Consider the following 19544-nt stretch of genomic DNA (forward strand, 5'->3'; position numbering starts at 1 on the left):
GAGGAGGATGGAGAAGAGAATGAGGAATTTAGTCCTGGACAGTTATGTCTAATGACTCGGAATTTCACCAAGAATCTTCCTGAAGTATACAAACCTCTTTCTCTCGCTCCTTTTCTCTCCCTCTCCATTTTTTTTTTCTCTAACTTTTTTTACATTACACTAAATCCTGAGCGAAAAATTCCAATACCTCTATCATGTCTACACAACTTACTATAAAAGGGAATAATTTGTAACCCAACTATAAATACCTTTGATTAAATAGACAAACACATGAAATACAATGTACGACAGCGGCGCGAGACTGTCCACACATACGTAGAAGCGCCGTAAACTAGTCTAAAACGACAGTAAAGTCTCTCTATCTCTCTCTCTCTTTTTTTCTCTTTCTCTCTCTTTCTCTCTCTCTTACATCCTCCCCTAACTCGCTCTCCCTTTATACAAATTTGCATCTCACAATCTAAATACCGCACGACCTACTGTAGAAAACCCGTTTTGATGCGGCCGGGAAAGATGTCGACTCTACTAAACTCCATAATGGAATCGAATTTGAGCTCTGCTACTATTTTTCTTCATACACCCGTTTCCCACTTTCTATAAAACGGAGCCCGCCTGTGTCAACGGCCGAAGAGTGTGCTTGTTACCAAGATAGGCCGAACTTTGAACTGTGGTACAATGACTGGCAGCCATGCCCTCGTCCACAGCGTGCTACAGTGAGGAGAGTAGCCCTTCTCCCGCCCACCACGCAAAGAGCACGTGATCAAGGACCCTCGAGCGTAGGCTGCCAGACGTCAGAAGAATGTGGAAAAGAGACACAGCATGAGGAAGCTGTGAACACGTGAAAAGGTAGAATATTATGGACAAACAAGAGAAATACATGTAAAAAAGAATGCGCAATATACAGAGCTGGGACGTATGGGCGTAAAAAGGAGTCATAACGTGCAAATGAAAATATATGTGCAGGAGAAAAATTAGTTGGAGCGCCTAAACAGAAAGTTCACTCATTATTCATTTTTATGATGCAATGACTGCAATGATTCCAGTTACTATACATTACGCTGTTTCACGTGCTTTGGGTACAGTTAACAGAAGAAGACACAGAAATGCCTGGAAAAGTAAATAGGAAAAATGAAGCGGTGATCTGAAATCCATACTTGACCCTATCGAGTCCTAACGTTACTCTAAGCCGCTTAAAGTCGTCGTAGGTCGTCGTGGGTTTATTGAGATCGTTTTTAACCGTTAATTAATAAAGATGCACAAAATCTTGTTTTGTAATATATTGTTTGCAGCAGCTTAAAGAGGGAGGGCTGACGATTTTTTACACTAACATTCAAAACTTTTCCAACCTTCTAATAAATTGTCAAAGGCTATCCTCTTGCAAACATGCTTCCTAATGAGAATATGTAGTGAAGTGTTTAGAAAATGAAAAGAATGGCGTCGTCCACGGGGATGAAGACAATAGTTAGGCGGCAGTCAAACTGATAAGAAAAGTGTCACCAGCTACGAGAGGTAGTGGGCCTCCTGGCGTAAGCACTTTCACCCACAACTGTTCGCGTGAATCGAAAAGTTCCTGCGATGGCACAAGGGCCTCACTATGAGCAGCAGTAGTGTTAACCGTAGGAGAGCGAAACACATCTCTCTCCTCATAGATAGAGATCAAAATAATGTTTGCATCTGTGCATTAAAAAGCGCCACAGAACAGAAGGGATAAGAGTTCAAAGGTCAGTCTTCATTTCGAAGGTGACACCAAGAATAAGTCTGCCCTGTTCACAATGTGACAGACATATAAACGTCGAACCAAGCGAGGGAGGGTTCCCGAAAAGTAGTGGTGGCCCGCGTCTTCGACATCAAGTTTATTAATCCTAAAGAGTGTGTGTGTGTGTGTGTGTGTGTGTGTGTGTGTGTGTGTGTGTGTGTGTGTGTGTGTGTGTGTGTGTGTGTGTGTACGTGTGTGTGTACGTGTGTACGTACGTGTGTACGTGTGTACGTGTGTGTGTGTACGTGTGTGTGTGTGTGTACGTGTGCACGTGTGTGTGTACGTGTGCACGTGTGTGTGAACGTGTACACGTGTGTGTGAACGTGTGAACGTGTACACGTGTGTGTGAACGTGTGCACGTGTATGTGAACGTGTGTACGTGTGCACGTGTGTGTGAACGTGTGTACATGTGCACGTGTGTACATGTGCATGTGTGTGTGAACGTGTGTATGTGTGCACGTGTATGTGAACGTGTGTATGTGTGCACGTGTGTGTGAACGTGTGTATGTGTGCACGTGTGTGTGAACGTGTGTACGTGTGCACGTGTGTGTGCGCGCGTGTGTGGATTGAGGTATCACTCGACTGACTAAACTCGTCATTCTGTAGTCGCAAAAATGTGCTGCTAATTCTCAAAATAGGCCAACTTCCTCCTCCTCCTCCTCCTCACACCTGCAATAGGTGGAGCCGAGAGGGGCCGACACTCGGTCTCCGGACGAGGCCCAGAACACCTGTTAGGTTCAACTCTATTTCTTTCACCTTTTCACACATGGAGAGATGGTAGCCCACTAAAGCTGGTGGCACAGAATCATTACCACACTAACACAACATACATAAGTCTAAAATATCTTCCCAGAAAAATCTATGGGTAGGTCTGACGACCATAGCCGATCGCTGTGAGGCTGCAGATTTTAATTAAGGGTAAAATTTGATGCACCAATTGATGTGCTCTTTGTTAATGTTACCACTGTTGTTAACGTTATTAATTAAATGTGTACAACAATCACTGCCGTGTACAATTTAAATCGATATATACGATTTACTCTGTATCTCAGCTTATCATTCTCCGAGAGTGGGTCTAGCTTTTATTTTACTCGTGTGCTACGTTACTATATATATATATATATATATATATATATATATATATATATATATATATATATATATATATACGTGTGTGTGTGTGTGTGTATGTATATATGTAATACATATGTATGTATATGTATGTATATATGTGTGTATATGTACATGTATGTATATATGTGTATATGTATGTATATATATGTGTATGTATATATATATGTATATATATATATATGTGTGTGTGTGTGTATATATATATATATGTATATATATATGTATATATATGTATATATAATATATATGTGTGTGTGTGTATATATGTATATATATAATATATATATATGTATATATACGTGTGTGTGTGTATATATGTATATATATATATGTATGTATATATATGTGTATATATATGTATGTATTGTCAGTGTATTTGGGCAGGAGTTTTTCTCTAATGCATGTTTCATTAAAAGTGATGGCTAGTTGTGCATTAATAATTTTCTTAATGGTATTTTCCATATACCTTATTAAGGATTTGTTTTCCTTAGGAAGGAAATTTATGACTTGGCTGTATGTAGTCATATTAGCTAGATCGCGATTTCGGGTTCAAGACCCTTCTTCAGTAGCTATAGGGATAAGAATTAATCCGAAGATTCTAGTAAAGATCTAAGTTTTATACTAGAGTTACTATACTTGCTAATCACTGGGGGAGGTCACCTGGTATTACGGGCAGGGACGAAATGTCACGTGCGCTAGGGAGCCTCCGGGTTTGTGTTGTGGCGGAATGTGGCGTTTTGTCTCGTAGTTGGACGAGTGGCGTTTTGTCTCGTATTGGCGTTTGTGGTGTTATGTCTCATGTTTTTATTTGTAACGGTTTGTATCATGCTTGGAAGGGCTCTGAGGTCTTCTGCTTGTACAAGCAGAAGACCTCAGAGCCCTTCCAAGCATGAGACAAACCGTTACAAATAAAAACATGAGACATAACACCACAAACGCCAATACGAGACAAAACGCCACTCGTCCAACTACGAGACAAAACGCCACATTCCGCCACAACACAAACCCGGAGGCTCCCTAGCGCACGTGACATTTCGTCCCTGCCCGTAATACCAGGTGACCTCCCCCAGTGATTAGCAAGTATAGTAACTCTAGTATAAAACTTAGATCTTTACTAGAATCTTCGGATTAATTCTTATCCCTATAGCTACTGAAGAAATCGCGATCTAGCTAATATGACTACATACAGCCAAGTCATAAATTTCCTTCCTAAGGAAAACAAATCCTTAATAAGGTATATGGAAAATACCATTAAGAAAATTATTAATGCACAACTAGCCATCACTTTTAATGAAATATGTATGTATATATATATGTATATATATGTATATATATATATATATACAGTATAATATATATATATACGTGTGTGTGTGTGTGTGTGTGTGTGTGTATATATATATATATAATATATATATAAATATATATATATATAATATATGTATATATATATGTGTGTGTGTATATGTATATATATATATATATATATATGTATATATATATATGTGTGTGTATATGTATATATATATATAATTGTATAGAAAGCCACATCTCTCACGGCCCCTTGAGCTTATCGTGACGACCTCTGTCATAGGACCCCTGTAGCTTACACGATTGCCATGATCACCCACTCGGCGTCCCCATCGCACTCCTCCCTGACCTCCGCTCGTAGGGTAGGATTACAAAGGCAGAGCATGCATGCCGACAGGAGACCTTTTGGTCCATATCTAGGTCGGATGCCAAAAAAAAGTGATAAATTCATAAAAAACTATGTCAATAATTAATAAAATACATAGGCATTCATTATAGGCAGGCAACCGCGATTCGTGTAGTCTGGAGCCTATTCGTCAGCGTCTGTCTGTCACTGGGCGGGCGCAGGCCAAATTGCTTCAAGTAACAGTTACAGTCCGATGGATGTCTCGTAGAGGTGGGTTGGTTGGTGCAGAGAATGATGTAAGTGATGCAGCGATAGTTACAGTCCGATGGATGTCTCGTAGAGGTGGGTTGGTTGGTGCAGTGAATGATGTAAGTGATGCAGCGATCTAAATGCATTTCTGCCTCCTTTCTTCAACCCTCGCGTTGGCACCAATGTAATGATCAGGGTGTTGTCCTCTTCCCACACGACACGCTTCCAGCCAGCCACCTATCCGTCTCCATCCTACGAATTCGCGCCCAACGGGTATTCACCTCATGTGCATGATACAGTCAGTGTTTTTGTTGCTTCACTGACATTACTACGAATCCGAGACAAATTAGATTATTTTATGGATTGAAGTTTATTTCGGCGTTAAAAATAATCAAATGTTGATTTCTTCTATCCCACCGATCTGCAAACCTGCCTTAAATCTCACCTTTACCATTTCTATGACTCCACCGCTTCATATTGATAGTGTTCCCAAGGCTTGAAGCACTGGTTATTCCCGGCAAAATACTGCTAATACTCTCCATAACCTCTTACTCCTCACTTGTACTTTCCCTGTTACATGTACCCTTCCTTCTGCGGCACACGTGCCTTTACCGCTCGTCCCTTGCACACTAAGGCTACACCCTCTTATCTTTCCCACTTCCCCTCCAGAGCCTCTTCCGGAACCCAGGGGAGCCTCCAGCGCGTCCTCTGACCCCAAGTACATCAACCCGGTGAACTTGCCAATCCTGTTCTCCCTCTTCTTGTTCTTCTTGTTCTCCCTCTTCTTGTTCTTCTTGTTCTCGCTCTCCGTGCTCCCCGTCTCCGTGCTCCCCGTCTCCGTGCTCCCCGTCTCCGTGCTCCCCGTCTCCGTGCTCACCATCCCCGTGCTCACCGTCCCCGTGCTCCCCGTCTCCGTGCTCCCCGTCTCCGTGCTCACCGTCCCCGTGCTCCCCGTCTCCGTGTTCCCCGTCTCCGTGTTCCCCGTCTCCGTGCTCCCCGTCTCCGTGCTCCCCGTCTCCGTGCTCCCCGTCTCCGTGCTCCCCGTCTCCGTGCTCCCCGTCTCCGTGCTCCCCGTCTCCGTGCTCCCCGTCTCCGTGCTCCCCGTCTCCGTGCTCCCCGTCTCCGTGCTCCCCGTCTCCGTGCTCCCCGTCTCCGTGCTCCAGATCCTCTTGCTCTTGATCTTCTTGCTCCCGATCTTCCCAAATTTACCTGCGGTATCATGAACTCCCCTGCTTTACCGGTTCCTCTGCCCCATATACCATGTACTGCACTCAACCTACAAGGAAATCAAATAATCAAAGCAACTATTTATAAACAAACATACCGGATCCCTATATGTAAAGAATTATTTCTTTAAAGTCTCCTACTGGGATTCGAACCCTCGCCTGAGCGGCTTACTCATTATAAGACGAAGGCCATACCATTGTCTTATAATAAGCAAGCCGCTCAGGCGAGGGTTGGAATCCCAGTAAAAGAGTTTATTTCAATATGTCAGTGACACAAAAATGATTTCTGTATATTAGGAGAGGGGATCTAAATCAACTAATGCCCCGAAAGAAAACTAATGCTGGCGTAGATTCTAGAATAACTTGTATGTACTTTGTGTTGCAGTACTCCAGGAGGCAACACCCTTTCGGCAGCCGAACACACCTGCGCAATGATCTGCGCTCTCTCCCGGTCTTTGCCGCAAGCTTGTGCCTCTCTGAAGGCGGGCAAGTGGGATCGCAAGAAATATCTGGGCACCGAACTCTACGGGAAGACATTGGCGATTCTCGGCCTGGGGAGGATTGGGCGGGAGGTAAGCACTAATATTTTTTTTTTCTCATGTGTAGATGCAGTATAATTGTATTAATGTATATTCATCGGTGTTATATTCTTGTTTACATTAATGAAGTATTTCGTGTTTTCTATCTGTAATACGTTTATTTTACCTTGCATAAATAAAGGATTGTGCACGTAGGCGTGTGAAAATGTAACAACTCTCTTTCCCTTTCACTACTTCCCTCTTTCACTCTCTCGCTCTCCCTCTCCTCTCCTTATTGATTCCTGTGCTTGAGTAGTAGATCATCTCATTGACCCACCCCTGTTACATCCAGTTTAACATAGAACGACATTTTCATTACAGGTGGCCAAGAGGATGCAAGCCTTTGGCATGACAGTCATCGGGTATGATCCTGTGATCCCGGCCTCCACCACCAAGGAGTGGAACATCGAGTCGCTCTCTCTGGAGCAGATCTGGCCCCGGGCAGACTACATCACGGTCCACACACCGCTCATTCCACAAACAAAGTACTAGACCTCTCTCTCTCTCTCTCTCTCTCTCTCTCTCTCTCTCTCTCTCTCTCTCTCTCTCTCTCTCCTCTCTCTCTCTCTCTCTCTCTCTCTCTCTCTCTCTCTCTCTCTCTCTCTCTCTCTCTCTCTCTCTCTCTCTCTCTCTCTCTCTCTCCTCTCTCCTCTCTCCTCTCTCCTCTCTCCTCTCTCCTCACTCACTCACTCACTCACTCACTCTCTCACTCTCTCACTCTCTCACTCTCTCACTCTCTCACTCTCTCTCTCTCTCTCTCTCTCTCTCTCTCTCTCTCTCCTCTCTCCTCTCTCCTCTCTCTCTCACTCACTCACTCACTCACTCACTCACTCTCTCACTCTCTCACTCTCTCACTCTCTCACTCTCTCACTCTCTCACTCTCTCTCTCACTCACTCTCTATTCTCTCTACTCTCTTCTCTCTTCTCTCTTCTCTCTTCTCTCTGTCTGTCTCTGCCTGCCTGTTTGTTTGTTTCTGTCTGTTTCTGTCTGTCTTTTTCTGTTTGTTTCTGTCTGTCTCTTTCTGTCTCTGTCTCTGTCAGTCTGTCTCTGTCAGTCTGTCTCTGTCAGTCTGTCTCTGTCTCTCTGTCTGCCTGTCTGTTTCTCTGTCTATCTGTCTGTCTCTTTCTGTTTGTCTCTCTGTCTCTGTCTCTCTCTCTCTCTCTCTCTCTTGGTTTCTTTCTCACTCTCTCTCTCTGTCTCTCTCTCTCTCTCTCTCTCTCTGTCTCTCTCTCTCGTTCTTGCTTTCTTTCTCACACTCTCTCTCTCTCTCTGTCTCTCTCTCTCTCTCTCTCTCTCTCTCTCTCTCTCTCTCTCTCTCTCTCTCTCTCTCTGTCTCTCTCTCTCTCTCTCTCTCTCTCTGTCTCTCTCTCTCTCTCTTGGTTTCTTTCTCACAATCTCTCTCTCTCTTGACTCTCTCTCTCTCTCTCTCTCTCTCTCTCTCTCTCTCGGTTTCTCTCTCACTCTCTTGACTCTCTCTGTCTCCCCGCCTGTCAGTCTCCCAACCTGTCTGTCTCTCCCCGCCTGTCTGTCTCTCCCCGCCTGTCTGTCTCTCCCCGCCTGTCTGTCTGCCTGCCTGTCTGTCTGTCTGCCTGCCTGCCTCTTTGTCTGTTTCTGTTTGTTTCTGTCTGTTTCTGTCTGTCTGTTTGTCTATTTCTGTCTGTCTGTTTCTGTCTCTGTCAGTCTGTCTCTGTCAGTCTGTCATTGTAAGTCTGTCATTGTCAGTCTGTCACTGTCAGTCTGTCTCTGTCAGTCTGTCTCTGTCAGTCTGTCTCTGTCAGTCTGTCTCTGTCTCTCTGTCTCTGTCTCTCTGTCTCTGTCTCTCTGTCTCTGTCTCTGTCTCTCTGTCTCTGTCTCTCTGTCAGTCTGTCTCTGTCAGTCTGTCTCTGTCTCTGTCTCTCTGCCTCTGTGTCTCTATGTTACTGTGTGTCTGCCTCTCTGCTTGTCTGTCTCTCTGCGTGTCTGTCTCTCTGCGTGTCTGAGTCTGTCTCTCTGCGTGTCTGACTGTGTGTGTGTCTGTCTGACTCTGTGTGTGTCTGTCTGTGTGTAATAATGATGATAATGATGATAATGATGATAATGATGATAATGATGATAATGATGATAATGATGATAATGATGATAATGATGATAATGATATATGATGATATGATGATGATAAACGGTTTATTAAAAACATGGCAGCCGAAGGCTGTGTCTCTCCTCTCTGTGTGTCTCTCGGTCTCTTTGTCTGTCTGCCTCAATCTCTGTCTGTCTCTCACTTTGTCTCTGTCTCTCTCTGTCTCTGTCTATTGAGCTGTCACTGTCTCGCTGTCTTCATTATAACCTCCTCGCCTATACGGCTTTCGTTGTTCAATATATAAGAAAACCAATATGGAGTAGTTCTCCAGCAGTAAGTGTAAACTGTACCCTTAAACAGTATCCTCTCTTTAACCCCGACAGGAACCTAATAAACGGAGACGTGTTTTCGAAGTGCAAGAAGAACTTGTTCATCGTGAACGTGGCCAGGGGCGGGATCGTCGACGAGAGGGCGCTCCTGAAGGCTCTGGACGAGGGCAGGTGCGGAGGGGCCGCCCTCGACGTCTTCGAGGAAGAGCCGCCCACCAACTTCACCCTTTGCCAGCACCCTAAGGTCGGTCACTTTTATCTATTTTTTTTCTCTCTCTCTCATTAATCCTGTCGTTTCTTTAGATATTGCTTGTTTTTAGGTTCTCTCTCTCTCTTTGTCTTAATTACTGTCCACCGGAATGAATGATTAAGTTCCTTTTGTTCTAGGTTGGGTTGAACACTTTTTCCCGATATTAAATTGAAGTGCTTTTGATGCAGAAATATTATATAAACGAATACTCTTATTCTTAATTTAAAAACTGCAATTCTAAATACAAATATGTACGTCGGAATTATATCACATCGTCGTTAATGCAAGGACAAATTCAGATCTCAACTTTGCTTCCCCGGAGATGCGAACCGAAACGCTAATCACTGCAAATGACATGAATGACTGAAAAGCAAAACCTTTCCAGCCACTGTGGGGCTGCGTGTTTTCCACCGAAGTGTAACTCGTGGCAACAATTGATTAATTGATAGATTGAATAAGTTTGAAATTGCATAAAAATAAACCCCGAGTAACGACGATTGTATTTGAGCTATTCCTGCTGTCGGAGTGGAATTGGCTCATGACGGTAACGGTCATGGTATTTCCAGGTAATCTGCACACCTCACCTGGGGGCCAACACTGTCGAGGCTCAGACTCGGGTCGCCGAAGAGATCGCACAGCAGATAGTGGACATGGTCGAAGGGCGTCCACTTGTTGGGGCCGTCAACGCCCCGGCCCTGACCAACGCCCTGAACGAAGAGTGCAAGCCCTGGATCAGCCTGGGGCAGGACCTGGGGTATCTGGCTCACCAGATCTCCCGTCCGGCGGATACGCCCTCCCTGGCCCTTGATATTAACCTTTATGGTGAGTGAAATTCCTTCACACTCTTTTTTTTCCGGTGTTGGTTACATTGTATTCTTCTTCTTCTTCTTCACTTTCTTGGAACCATGCCTTTTCGAGCATCACTTACCCCTCAGGCCACTCCACATCCTATGCAAGCTCATTTTTTTTCTTTTTCTCTCTAACCTGAAAAGAAGTAAATCGGTTTGATTATCACTGCCATTGTTCTGACAGGCGACATCGTTACAAGCATGAACACCTTCCTCGGGTCTGCAGTCCTCGTCGGGCTCCTGAGGGCCATGACGCAGAACGGCGTGAACCTCGTCAACGCACCACTCATGGCCCAGGAAGCCGGCGTATCCGTGTCCATGGCCTGCCACGACACTCCTCCTCCCCTTCCTTCGCCGTCAGCGGCTGCGCTGACGTCACACGCCCTCCAGATCAAATTGAAGAGGGGAACCAATTCCTGGTCTCTCATGGGTGAGTTTTCTCCGTTTCAACCACTATAATGGAGCGTTGCATTAGCTTTTTTTCAAGATGGTAACGCTCTTTATAGATTTTTGTTTGATTTATCTGTGTGGTAGAATAGAATCTATCATATTTAGATGGGTTGCAAAGAAGAAATGAGGAATCGTGTGAGAAATGTTAAATAAAGAGTGGAAGCTAAATTCAAGGTGAGGGAGGCTAAGAAGAGAGCGAATGTGAGGTGGGTGGGGCAGGTGTTTAACAAGGGATATCTGTCTAGGAGGAAAGAGTGCAAAAGATAGGAATGAATGGAGAGGACAATGGGATGTTCTTATCTGCTTAGTATTTTTTTCCCAAGTTAACGAGGAGAAAGATTGCCAAGTAGTGAAGCGATGGGGGTAAAGCAACTCACTGTCGAGCCCTGCTGTGGAGGCGCTAGGGTTTCCTGCATCGTCTTTGACCAGAGCGGTGTGTGTGTGTGGGGGGGGGGGTACAGGGATGACCCTCCATTCATGAGGTGCAAAGGTCGGAGGGGCAATGAATAGGTTTAGATGGGTATAGATAGGGTGGGTGTTGAAGTTGGTGTACACTCTGTCTGGAAAGAAGAAAGCATCTTTTGATATAAATATTTTTATATGTTTTTTATTCTATCAATATCTTATTTATCTGTTTTTCTTTGTTTATTTTGTATAGTTCATTCATCTCCCCATACTGGGGAACTAACTGTATAGTTATGCGGCCATTACTTCAGGGACTTGCTGGCACCTTCACAGACCAGTCAGGCAGCTTTATTTTGTGTTCGGACACCAATCCCCACTCGTACAGGAGTGCCGAGCCACTTCCCAAATTCTCTCGTTCCTTATGACCTTCTTAAGTCCATTTGTCATCACTGCTAGGATTACACCTATCCTCATGCGGTTGGGTTGGGTTGGGTTCGAGGTTGGATTGGTGGCCAGTCTCCCAATTTGAATATCCTGGTTTAGCTGAGATAGTGTCATCAAGCATGGGTTCCCTTAAGCTGCATGAAAGTCTGGCGTCCACTGAATGAAATATCTAAGACGACCTAACAAGAATTAATTATTCGAGATGTAACGTGTTCCTCTTTTTTTCAGGCAGACGTTTAAATCTCGGTTAAATAAGGTTGTCGCATTAGTTGTTGTTGTTTTTTCAAATATATATATACAAGTGTTTATTTGCCTCCCTTTCGCAGGTTCCGTGGTAGGCGGTAAGCCTACTTTGTACGCCCTTGACGGATGTGTCTGGGAGACCGGCCTGACGTTGGGGCGGAACATGCTCTTCTATCGCGCCACGTCGAGTTCTACGCCAATTGCGAACATCGCCTCTCACCTCGTCGGGGCGAAGGTGGCAGTCACGTCGCTCCTGTCCTCCGCTCCTGACACGGACGAAGTGTGGCACGTGGCAAGGACCAATGACACCGTCAAGGCACCGCCAAGCTCCATACCTGACACGCAGCTGGTGGCGCAGGTGGCTTTCTAGTCCCAAGGAGCCGCTCTTATTTTTTTTGTAAATAGTTGTACACTTGTTATGTAGGTCAACAGGAGCGCTTTAAAAGGCTATAGTTTGTCCTTCGTGTGGTAGCTATTTGTTATCGTAGGTTAAACGTTTTGATTTGATTTATCTTAAGTACAGTCAGTTTGTTTGAACATGGAATATATTTTTTCCTAATGTTGATGAATGGTTGGTTTCTAGATTTTCAACCTCCTTGATTCTCTCTCGCTCTCTCTCTCGCTCTCTCTCTCGCTCTCGCTCTCTCTCTCGCTCTCTCTCTCGCTCTCTCTCTCGCTCTCTCTCTCGCTCTCTCTCTCGCTCTCTCTCTCGCTCTCTCTCTCGCTCTCTCTCTCTCTCGCTCTCTCTCTCTCTCTCTCTCTCTCTCTCTCTCTCTCTCTCTCTCTCTCTCTCTCTCTCTCTCTCTCTCTCTCTCTCTCTCTCTCTCTCTCTCTCTCTCTCTCTCTCTCTCTCTCTCTCTCTCTCTCTCTCACATTTGGAGATGTTAGGTTTTAGAACAATTTGCTATACTGTTATTCTAGGTTAGTTTACAAAGTGAGAGTCTGCGATATATTTTTCTAAACCATATCATAGGGAAAAGTGCTCTCGAAATTAGTGGATGGATGAGATGGAATCTTCGCATACTGCCTTTCAGAGTTTGTTGTACCGTTTCGATTTCCAAATATCATCAACTTAGGGGAACTGAAGCCGGCCGACGACGGCGGTGGTCCTATTGGTAGCCCCACGTAGCCCTGATGCGCCTGCTTCTTTACACCAATCACACCAAGCGGACCACAATATGTCTTACTGAAAATAGATTGCAATTCGTTTAGCCGTGCACGCTGCTCTGAATATTTACAAAGCAGACAAGAATTATCTTCAGACAGCGTCAGTTTCTCACCCCTTCACCTCTCTCCACTCTCACTTATCTCCTGCCCGCTCATTTCTCTGCTCGACAGACATTCCCCTTGTACCTATGGCCCCTCACTCCATCCATTCATACTTCCCATGTTGTCTTCCCTTAAAGTTCACTCCACACACACCTACCTTCCGTGCTCTTTTTGCAAGTCTTTTTTTTTCCGCGTTCTTTTCATATGCCGAACTATACCAGTATTATATCATCAGCCCCATTTGGCAGCTCTTTTCACCCCCTGCTCTCTCCCTTGCCACTTCATTTCTCAGTCTATACACCTTCGAAAGCCCCCCCACCATACTTTTCTTCCCCCCCTGTTCCATACTTGCCCATATCCCATACATGTGCAACACATTCCACAATGTTTCCTGTCAACCCTGACGTATGCCTTCTTCAAATCCATAAAATCCTAAAAGACTTTCTTACCTTTTGCCAAAAAATATCCTCATAACTACCTTACTACGAAAAATTTATCCACACATCTACACACGCTCTTTTTTTTCCAAATCACATTGTTGTTCCCTTTCTAACCTTCTCTATTAATACCTTCTACATATTTTTCCAACTACATTTGAAGTTGATCTTTTTAGCGCCACTACAGTCATATTTGTCCTCTTTTCTTTTCTTTTTTCTTTTTTCTTTCTCTTCTTTGTGCAGTGGAACTGTACATGCATTCCTCCAGTCCTGTCACATCACCCTCCCTTAGGCACACATTAAGCAGTCGCCCAAATTAATCCATTATAGCCGTTCCTCCCTTCGCCAGATACTGCATGACACCTATCTAATCCAGGTTCCTTACCAGCATTCATCTCTTCCAATGTTCTTTGTATCTCGTCTTTCCATGCACCCCCTATTATTATTTCCTTCTTCCACCAAAAGTATATAGAAATAATACAAGATAAAAAACACATTGGATAAAAACGTACGTAGTCTTGGTATACGGTTCATCATTAACAACGACTGCCAACTGTCTCCTTGGGACTACTGACGAGGCGACCAGTGGCTTCAACGCCAGAGAACGCTGCTTTATCTAGTACATACAGACGAGTTGTATGACGTTTAGATGCCTGGCAATTATATTGAATTAGTCATTATTTGCCAATTGCATGATTATTCAGTAATGGGTAGGCTGTCTCAGGAAGGATTTTCTTTTATTGAGGAAACATTATAAAACAAACGTACAGATAATGCCCCCCACCCACCCCTAGCTAGCTACACAAACGTTAGAAATACCCACCAAATGTTCATCCTCTGAAAGTACGGCCTGTAAGTCTATGACATTTGCAAGCCTGTTGTGGTTACGGTTTTAGTTGGAGTTTGTTATGCTTTAATATGGCTTAATCCACCAGCTATCAGCTTGATTTAATGCTGATTTGTTTGAATATGTTTCTGGTTGTTCCACGTTGATTCTGAAACCATTAGATTGATCATTTTAAGGTAAAAGTCATTCAAATCAAGGAGCACATTAGTTTTAAAGTACAATTACACAATCTTCGAAGACATTCGCACAACAATTAAATAAAGAAAATAAACAAATATACGAGTACAAATTCTACCTAAGTTTCTGTGGGAAAAATCCCAGAGATTAGAGAGCAAATAAAGGTAGTGTGAGTGTTGTATATTTCTGAAACGTATTATGAAATTAAAGAAATATAGTTATATTTTTATTTGTTTATCCTTTCAAAAGTGGGAATAAGTCTGAATATAACTTTTTCACCAGTCTATTGGGTTTGAAAATACTTTAAATTCACTTCTAATTCAGTCTGCTTTTGTCTTACAATCAACCGAATTCCATTCTATCCAAGTAATTCCTCATGACTGCAGTTTTGACCCTGTCTTTTGTTTTTAATCCACCTGTGTCTTACACCATTCGTTTTTCACCAACATTAAGCCGAAACCCGCACAGCGGGAAGGTTAGACATTGGAACCTAGATGGAGCTCGGGGATTTAAGACTAAACTATTTTAGAGAGGACTCAAATGTGATCTAATGAAAAGAAGGATTATGCAAGTTAAAACTTTGAGAAATGAAACAGTGCTGAACTGGACAAACGTATCCAATAGATATGGGAGAAAAAGAAGAGAAACGTGGATCACTTTTCGAAAAAGTGCAAGTATTAAACTCAAACCAGACTAGTTTTAGGGAGGTACCAATTTTTTAAGGTAGAAATAAAGGTGTAAAATGCAGACGGAATGATAAAGAATAGAAGTTTACCATGAACTCTTGTTAACTGTAGGCACTAATGATGTACCTAAAGTTACAAGGACAGTAAAGTTTGCTCTGGAAAGTATGGGCTGAGGGAAAGCATATACTGAAGGTAGTATATCGATATATCTTTTGATAGACGCAGATTTTTTTTTTTTTTTGTATGGAAGGCTCAACTATAACCATGTACTTAGTGCCTGTATAGTTCCGCTTTACAAGGGAAAACGGGACAAATGTAAGTGTAGTAGTTTCAGAGGGATTATAGTTGGGAAGGCTTTTGGGGAGGGTTTTGATTGGGAGGATTTGAAGAGGAACAGAGGGAGTAATTGGTGAGGAACAGTCTAGGTTTAGGAAAAGTAGTGGTTGTGTGGATCAGATTTTTGCGGTAATGCAGATATGAAAGAAAGCTTTGGGAAAAGGTAAGGATGTTTTATGGGCCTTTATGGGTTTGGAAAAGGCTTATGACAGGGTGAACAGGAAGGCACTGTGGGAGGTTTATGCAGGTATATAGGATTGGGAGAAAGCTGTTAAGGGTAGTCAAGATTTTTTACGAAAATAGTAGAGCTTGTGTTAGAATAGGAAATGGAGAGAGCGAGTAGTTTGAGGTAAAGGTGGGACTGCGTCAGGGCTGTGTCGTGTCGCCACGGATGTTCATTGTGTACGTGGATGGAGTGGTGCGGGAGTTAAAGGCGAGGGCAATGGGCAGGGGACTGGAGATTGTTAAAAGATTTAGAAATTTGGGAGTTGAGCCAGTTGTTGTTTGCTGACGACACTGCACTTGTGGCAGGGTCAGAGGAGGGATTAAAGGAGTTAATGACGGAATATAGGAAGGCATGCGATAGGAGAAAGTTGAAGGTAAATGTGGGTAAAAGCAAAGGTAGAGGATGGCAGTGAGTTGAAAGTAAGTCTAAAAGGTGAGAGTTTGGAGGAAGTAGATAGCTTTAGGTATTTCGGGTCTCATGTGGCAGGAAAAGGAGGAATGGAGGTGGAGGTAGATTGAAGATTGAGAGAAGCAAGTAAATGCCTTGAGGGACTAAAAAGTGTTATGAGAAGTGGGTAACTGGGACTGGATGCAAAGAGGAGATTGTATGAAGGGGTGGTTGTGCTGACGGCATTGTATGTGGCAGAGACTTGGAATTTAAGAGAGCCAGAGAGGAAAAGTTTAAATGTGTTTGAGATGAAATGTCTGAGAAGTATGGTAAAGGTTACTAGACTGGATAGAGTGAGAAACGAGGAGGTGAGGAAGAGAGCGGGAATGGAAAAGGAGATGGTAGATAGAGCTCATGAAAAATTATTGGGATGGTTTGGACACATGAAATGAGTGAGGAAATATGTAAAAGATATGTGGAAGGCAGAAATGGAGGGAGTGAACTTGAGCGGACGACCGAGAATAAGATAGATAGGGTGAAGGGGGCGTTGAGCAAAAAGGGAATGTCTGTTGAGCAAGTAAGGGAGATGGCAGGAGATAGGGATGAGTGTAGAATGACTGTGTATGGATGATAATTTCATGCAAGGAAGGGAAGGATGGCGGATGTGGGGTAGAGGGTGCTTATACGTGAATGGTATTTTGACGAAGTCCGAAGGGATTTCTTCCCGTCTTCTCTTTTCTGCATGAGGGGACGGAGAGGCGGGGGTCGCCGACAAAGCGAAGCGGACTTGCTGTGGATGTAATGTGTCTTGCTGCATTGCGTTTGACCAAGGGCAGTTGGTGGATGCAGGGATGGCCCGTCATCCATGAGGAACTGAGGTGGGAGGGGTGAAAAATTTGGCGGAAGGGAGTGAAATGGGTGAGGATAGGTACGTGCCTTTGACTTGGCTACCTCCCTTATAAAGTGGAAAAGCCCTTGCTATATAGATACAGAGGTAATGTATACTTGCGTAAGGAAAGCGTGCGTGAATCATGGCGCAATGTATAGTGATTTTACATCAAGGAGACCAGAAAGATCAGAACACTTAACCATTGCCCCAAGTCTCTTTCAGGAAACCCGTGTCACGGTCACGGGTTCAGTTGATAAGTCGGTCAGAGAATAGGTTTTGTGTTGTCTAGATAAGGTTAGATTAGGTCATTGGAATATAAGGTGTTCGGTGTCTCCTGTAAGGTGTTGCATCGGGGCAGTTGGGGTCTGTGGCTAGGACAACTATGTATTGATACTGTTTTAATACGGGGTAATAACCTGAAAACGCAACCGTGCCAGTGTGGTTCTTGCTTCTCTTGAGTGATTTCTAAGTTGGGCTGGTGTCTTGGGAAACTTGGTCAAATGTAGGATTTGTATGTCTATCATGGAATGTTTTTGTGATCGGAGTGCGTTTTTGTATGGACACGTTGTGTAGTGCTCGGGGCAAATTAAACTACTTTAAGATCAGTGGCCAGTGCTTGTGTGATATGCAAGTGGTGGGAGGTAATTATCGACCAATTAGTTAAATTATACAAATACAAAATCCTTTCCAAGGTATAAGTAAACTGAGTAAAATTTGAAACGAAAACTAGTAAAGAGGACCATCTGTATACAAGGAATCGGCTTATAGAGAATACAGAATGCAAGAAACTTTTGTGTTTAACTTTCCGGTAACTTAACAGTTCCGCACAGGTACAACACAGACAGCACTCCAGTTTCATCCAGAAAGATCTGTAGGAGCCCCAGGGACCATTGCTATCCGCTGAAGGGCTGCGGGTCTCCCGTCGGTGAAACTCAATGCAACAATTAAATATCATTATTACTGACGAACAATCTACCTCGGACTTGTCGATTCTCGGCGCGGTGCTCCAGTCCGCACGACTACCTCTCCCCTGCTGCTGCATTATTTACTATGTTGTATCTATCTACCATTAAAGATGTCCACCCTATCCCTTTTGTGTTCGGCCTTCCTCAGGTCCGTCCAGTGGCCTTCTGCTCCCATCTCGTCTCGTCATTTTCTTGTCTTAGATATTGATTTATATGGAATTGAAGGAAATATTCCAGCCTCCACCCCAAAATAATTTCTAGTGTACTTACTTGTCTATTACTTGTCTACTTATTTTACTTGTCTATTATCTGTTTTACGTCTATATCTCTAATGGAGCGTCCTCGGTAACACTTGGATGGCATATTGTTTCAGAAACGAGTTTAGAGTACTTTGCATATATTATTATTTGAATACTTAACCACATAAGTGAAACTGAAAGATTATGCAGACCATCGTATATATCGACGACATTATGATTTAATCAGACAGACAAATTGTTGTGATAAAACTACACCGACAGAATAGCAATATATATTGTTGCACATGGGTTTAATCATGTATGAATTAAAAAACAAGTAAAGGAGCCACTGACGGACATATGCTTGTGATGATCCTGCAAGCTGGACAGAGGAGGAAATTATCTCTACGCTGCCTATTTTTAGATGTCCAAACACACAGTTAATGAATTAGAAAGTGAAAGATATTTCATATTTCTGTCTTTATCTCCTCCTCCTCTCTTTCTCTTTCTCCACACCCTATAATATCTCTCTGTCTCTATCCCTTCCCCCGCCATATTTCAATATCTCTATCCCTGCTCCTTCCCCTCGCCATATCTCTTTCGCTCTTTCTCTGTCCATCCCCTTGCCATATTTCTCTCTATCTCTATCTCTCCCTTCTCTCTTTCTTCCCCCACCCCGCCCTCTCTCTCTCTCTCTCTCTCTCTCTCTCACACACACACACACACACACACACACACACACACACTCTCTCTCTCTCTCTCTCCCTCTCTCACGCACTCACTCTCTCCTGCCACATTTCTTTCTCACTCTTTCTCTTCCAACCGACATCTCTCTCTCTCTCTCTCTCTCTCTCTCTCTCTCTCTCTCTCTCTCTCTCTCTCTCTCTCATCTTCCTATCTCCCACTTTCTCATTCATTGTGCGTTTGGACATCTAAAAGTATTGATTTAACGAGTGCCAATTTGCCTACCAAACGTTAGAATCAATAAATAGAAATTCCTCAAACTTCATCTACTGTATATTTGTGCCCGCCCGAGAGCAACGTGTATACCCCGGGTCTTGTAGACGTTGCTTAGGCTTGGCGAGGTTACTTTTAAGAGATGAGGCGATACCATCCATAGTATACAGATGTATTATGCATACCCTCTCCACACTGAACGAGTCTATGCAATCAATACGTACTACAAGTAAATTGCTTACCCTACAATCACCTTCGTAACAAATACATAAAGATATAAACACATAAGTGTACAAGCACATGAATAAATAAATACATAAATGAATTATATGTATATGAATAGATACATAAATAAATACGTGCATGAATAAATACGTAAATAAATAAATAGATGAGATAAGTAAATGATAGATAATCATTCATACATTTATGTAAAAATGAATAGACACATAAATGAATAACACATAAATGAATGCGTATATAAGCAAATAAAGCAACACTAAGCA

General features: G+C 43.3%; 1 protein-coding gene across 1 annotated transcript in view; it reads left to right on the forward strand.

Moving 5' to 3' along the window:
• Positions 1-14574, forward strand: part of LOC143019927 (D-3-phosphoglycerate dehydrogenase) — a 26606-nt gene extending 12032 nt beyond the window's left edge. The window contains exons 3-8 of the mRNA XM_076175911.1: positions 6405-6591; positions 6919-7082; positions 9038-9227; positions 9800-10055; positions 10266-10511; positions 11707-14574. Of these exons, the coding sequence (XP_076032026.1) occupies positions 6405-6591; positions 6919-7082; positions 9038-9227; positions 9800-10055; positions 10266-10511; positions 11707-11993 (1330 nt within the window). The 3' untranslated portion in view covers positions 11994-14574. The remainder of the gene's footprint in view (positions 1-6404; positions 6592-6918; positions 7083-9037; positions 9228-9799; positions 10056-10265; positions 10512-11706) is intronic.
• Positions 14575-19544: the final 4970 nt, after the last annotated feature.

This window comes from Oratosquilla oratoria, chromosome 38 (assembly GCF_046742065.1).
Source record: "Oratosquilla oratoria isolate Oo_2021 chromosome 38, ASM4674206v1, whole genome shotgun sequence".
In the NCBI taxonomy this organism is placed as follows: Eukaryota; Metazoa; Arthropoda; class Malacostraca; order Stomatopoda; family Squillidae; genus Oratosquilla; species Oratosquilla oratoria.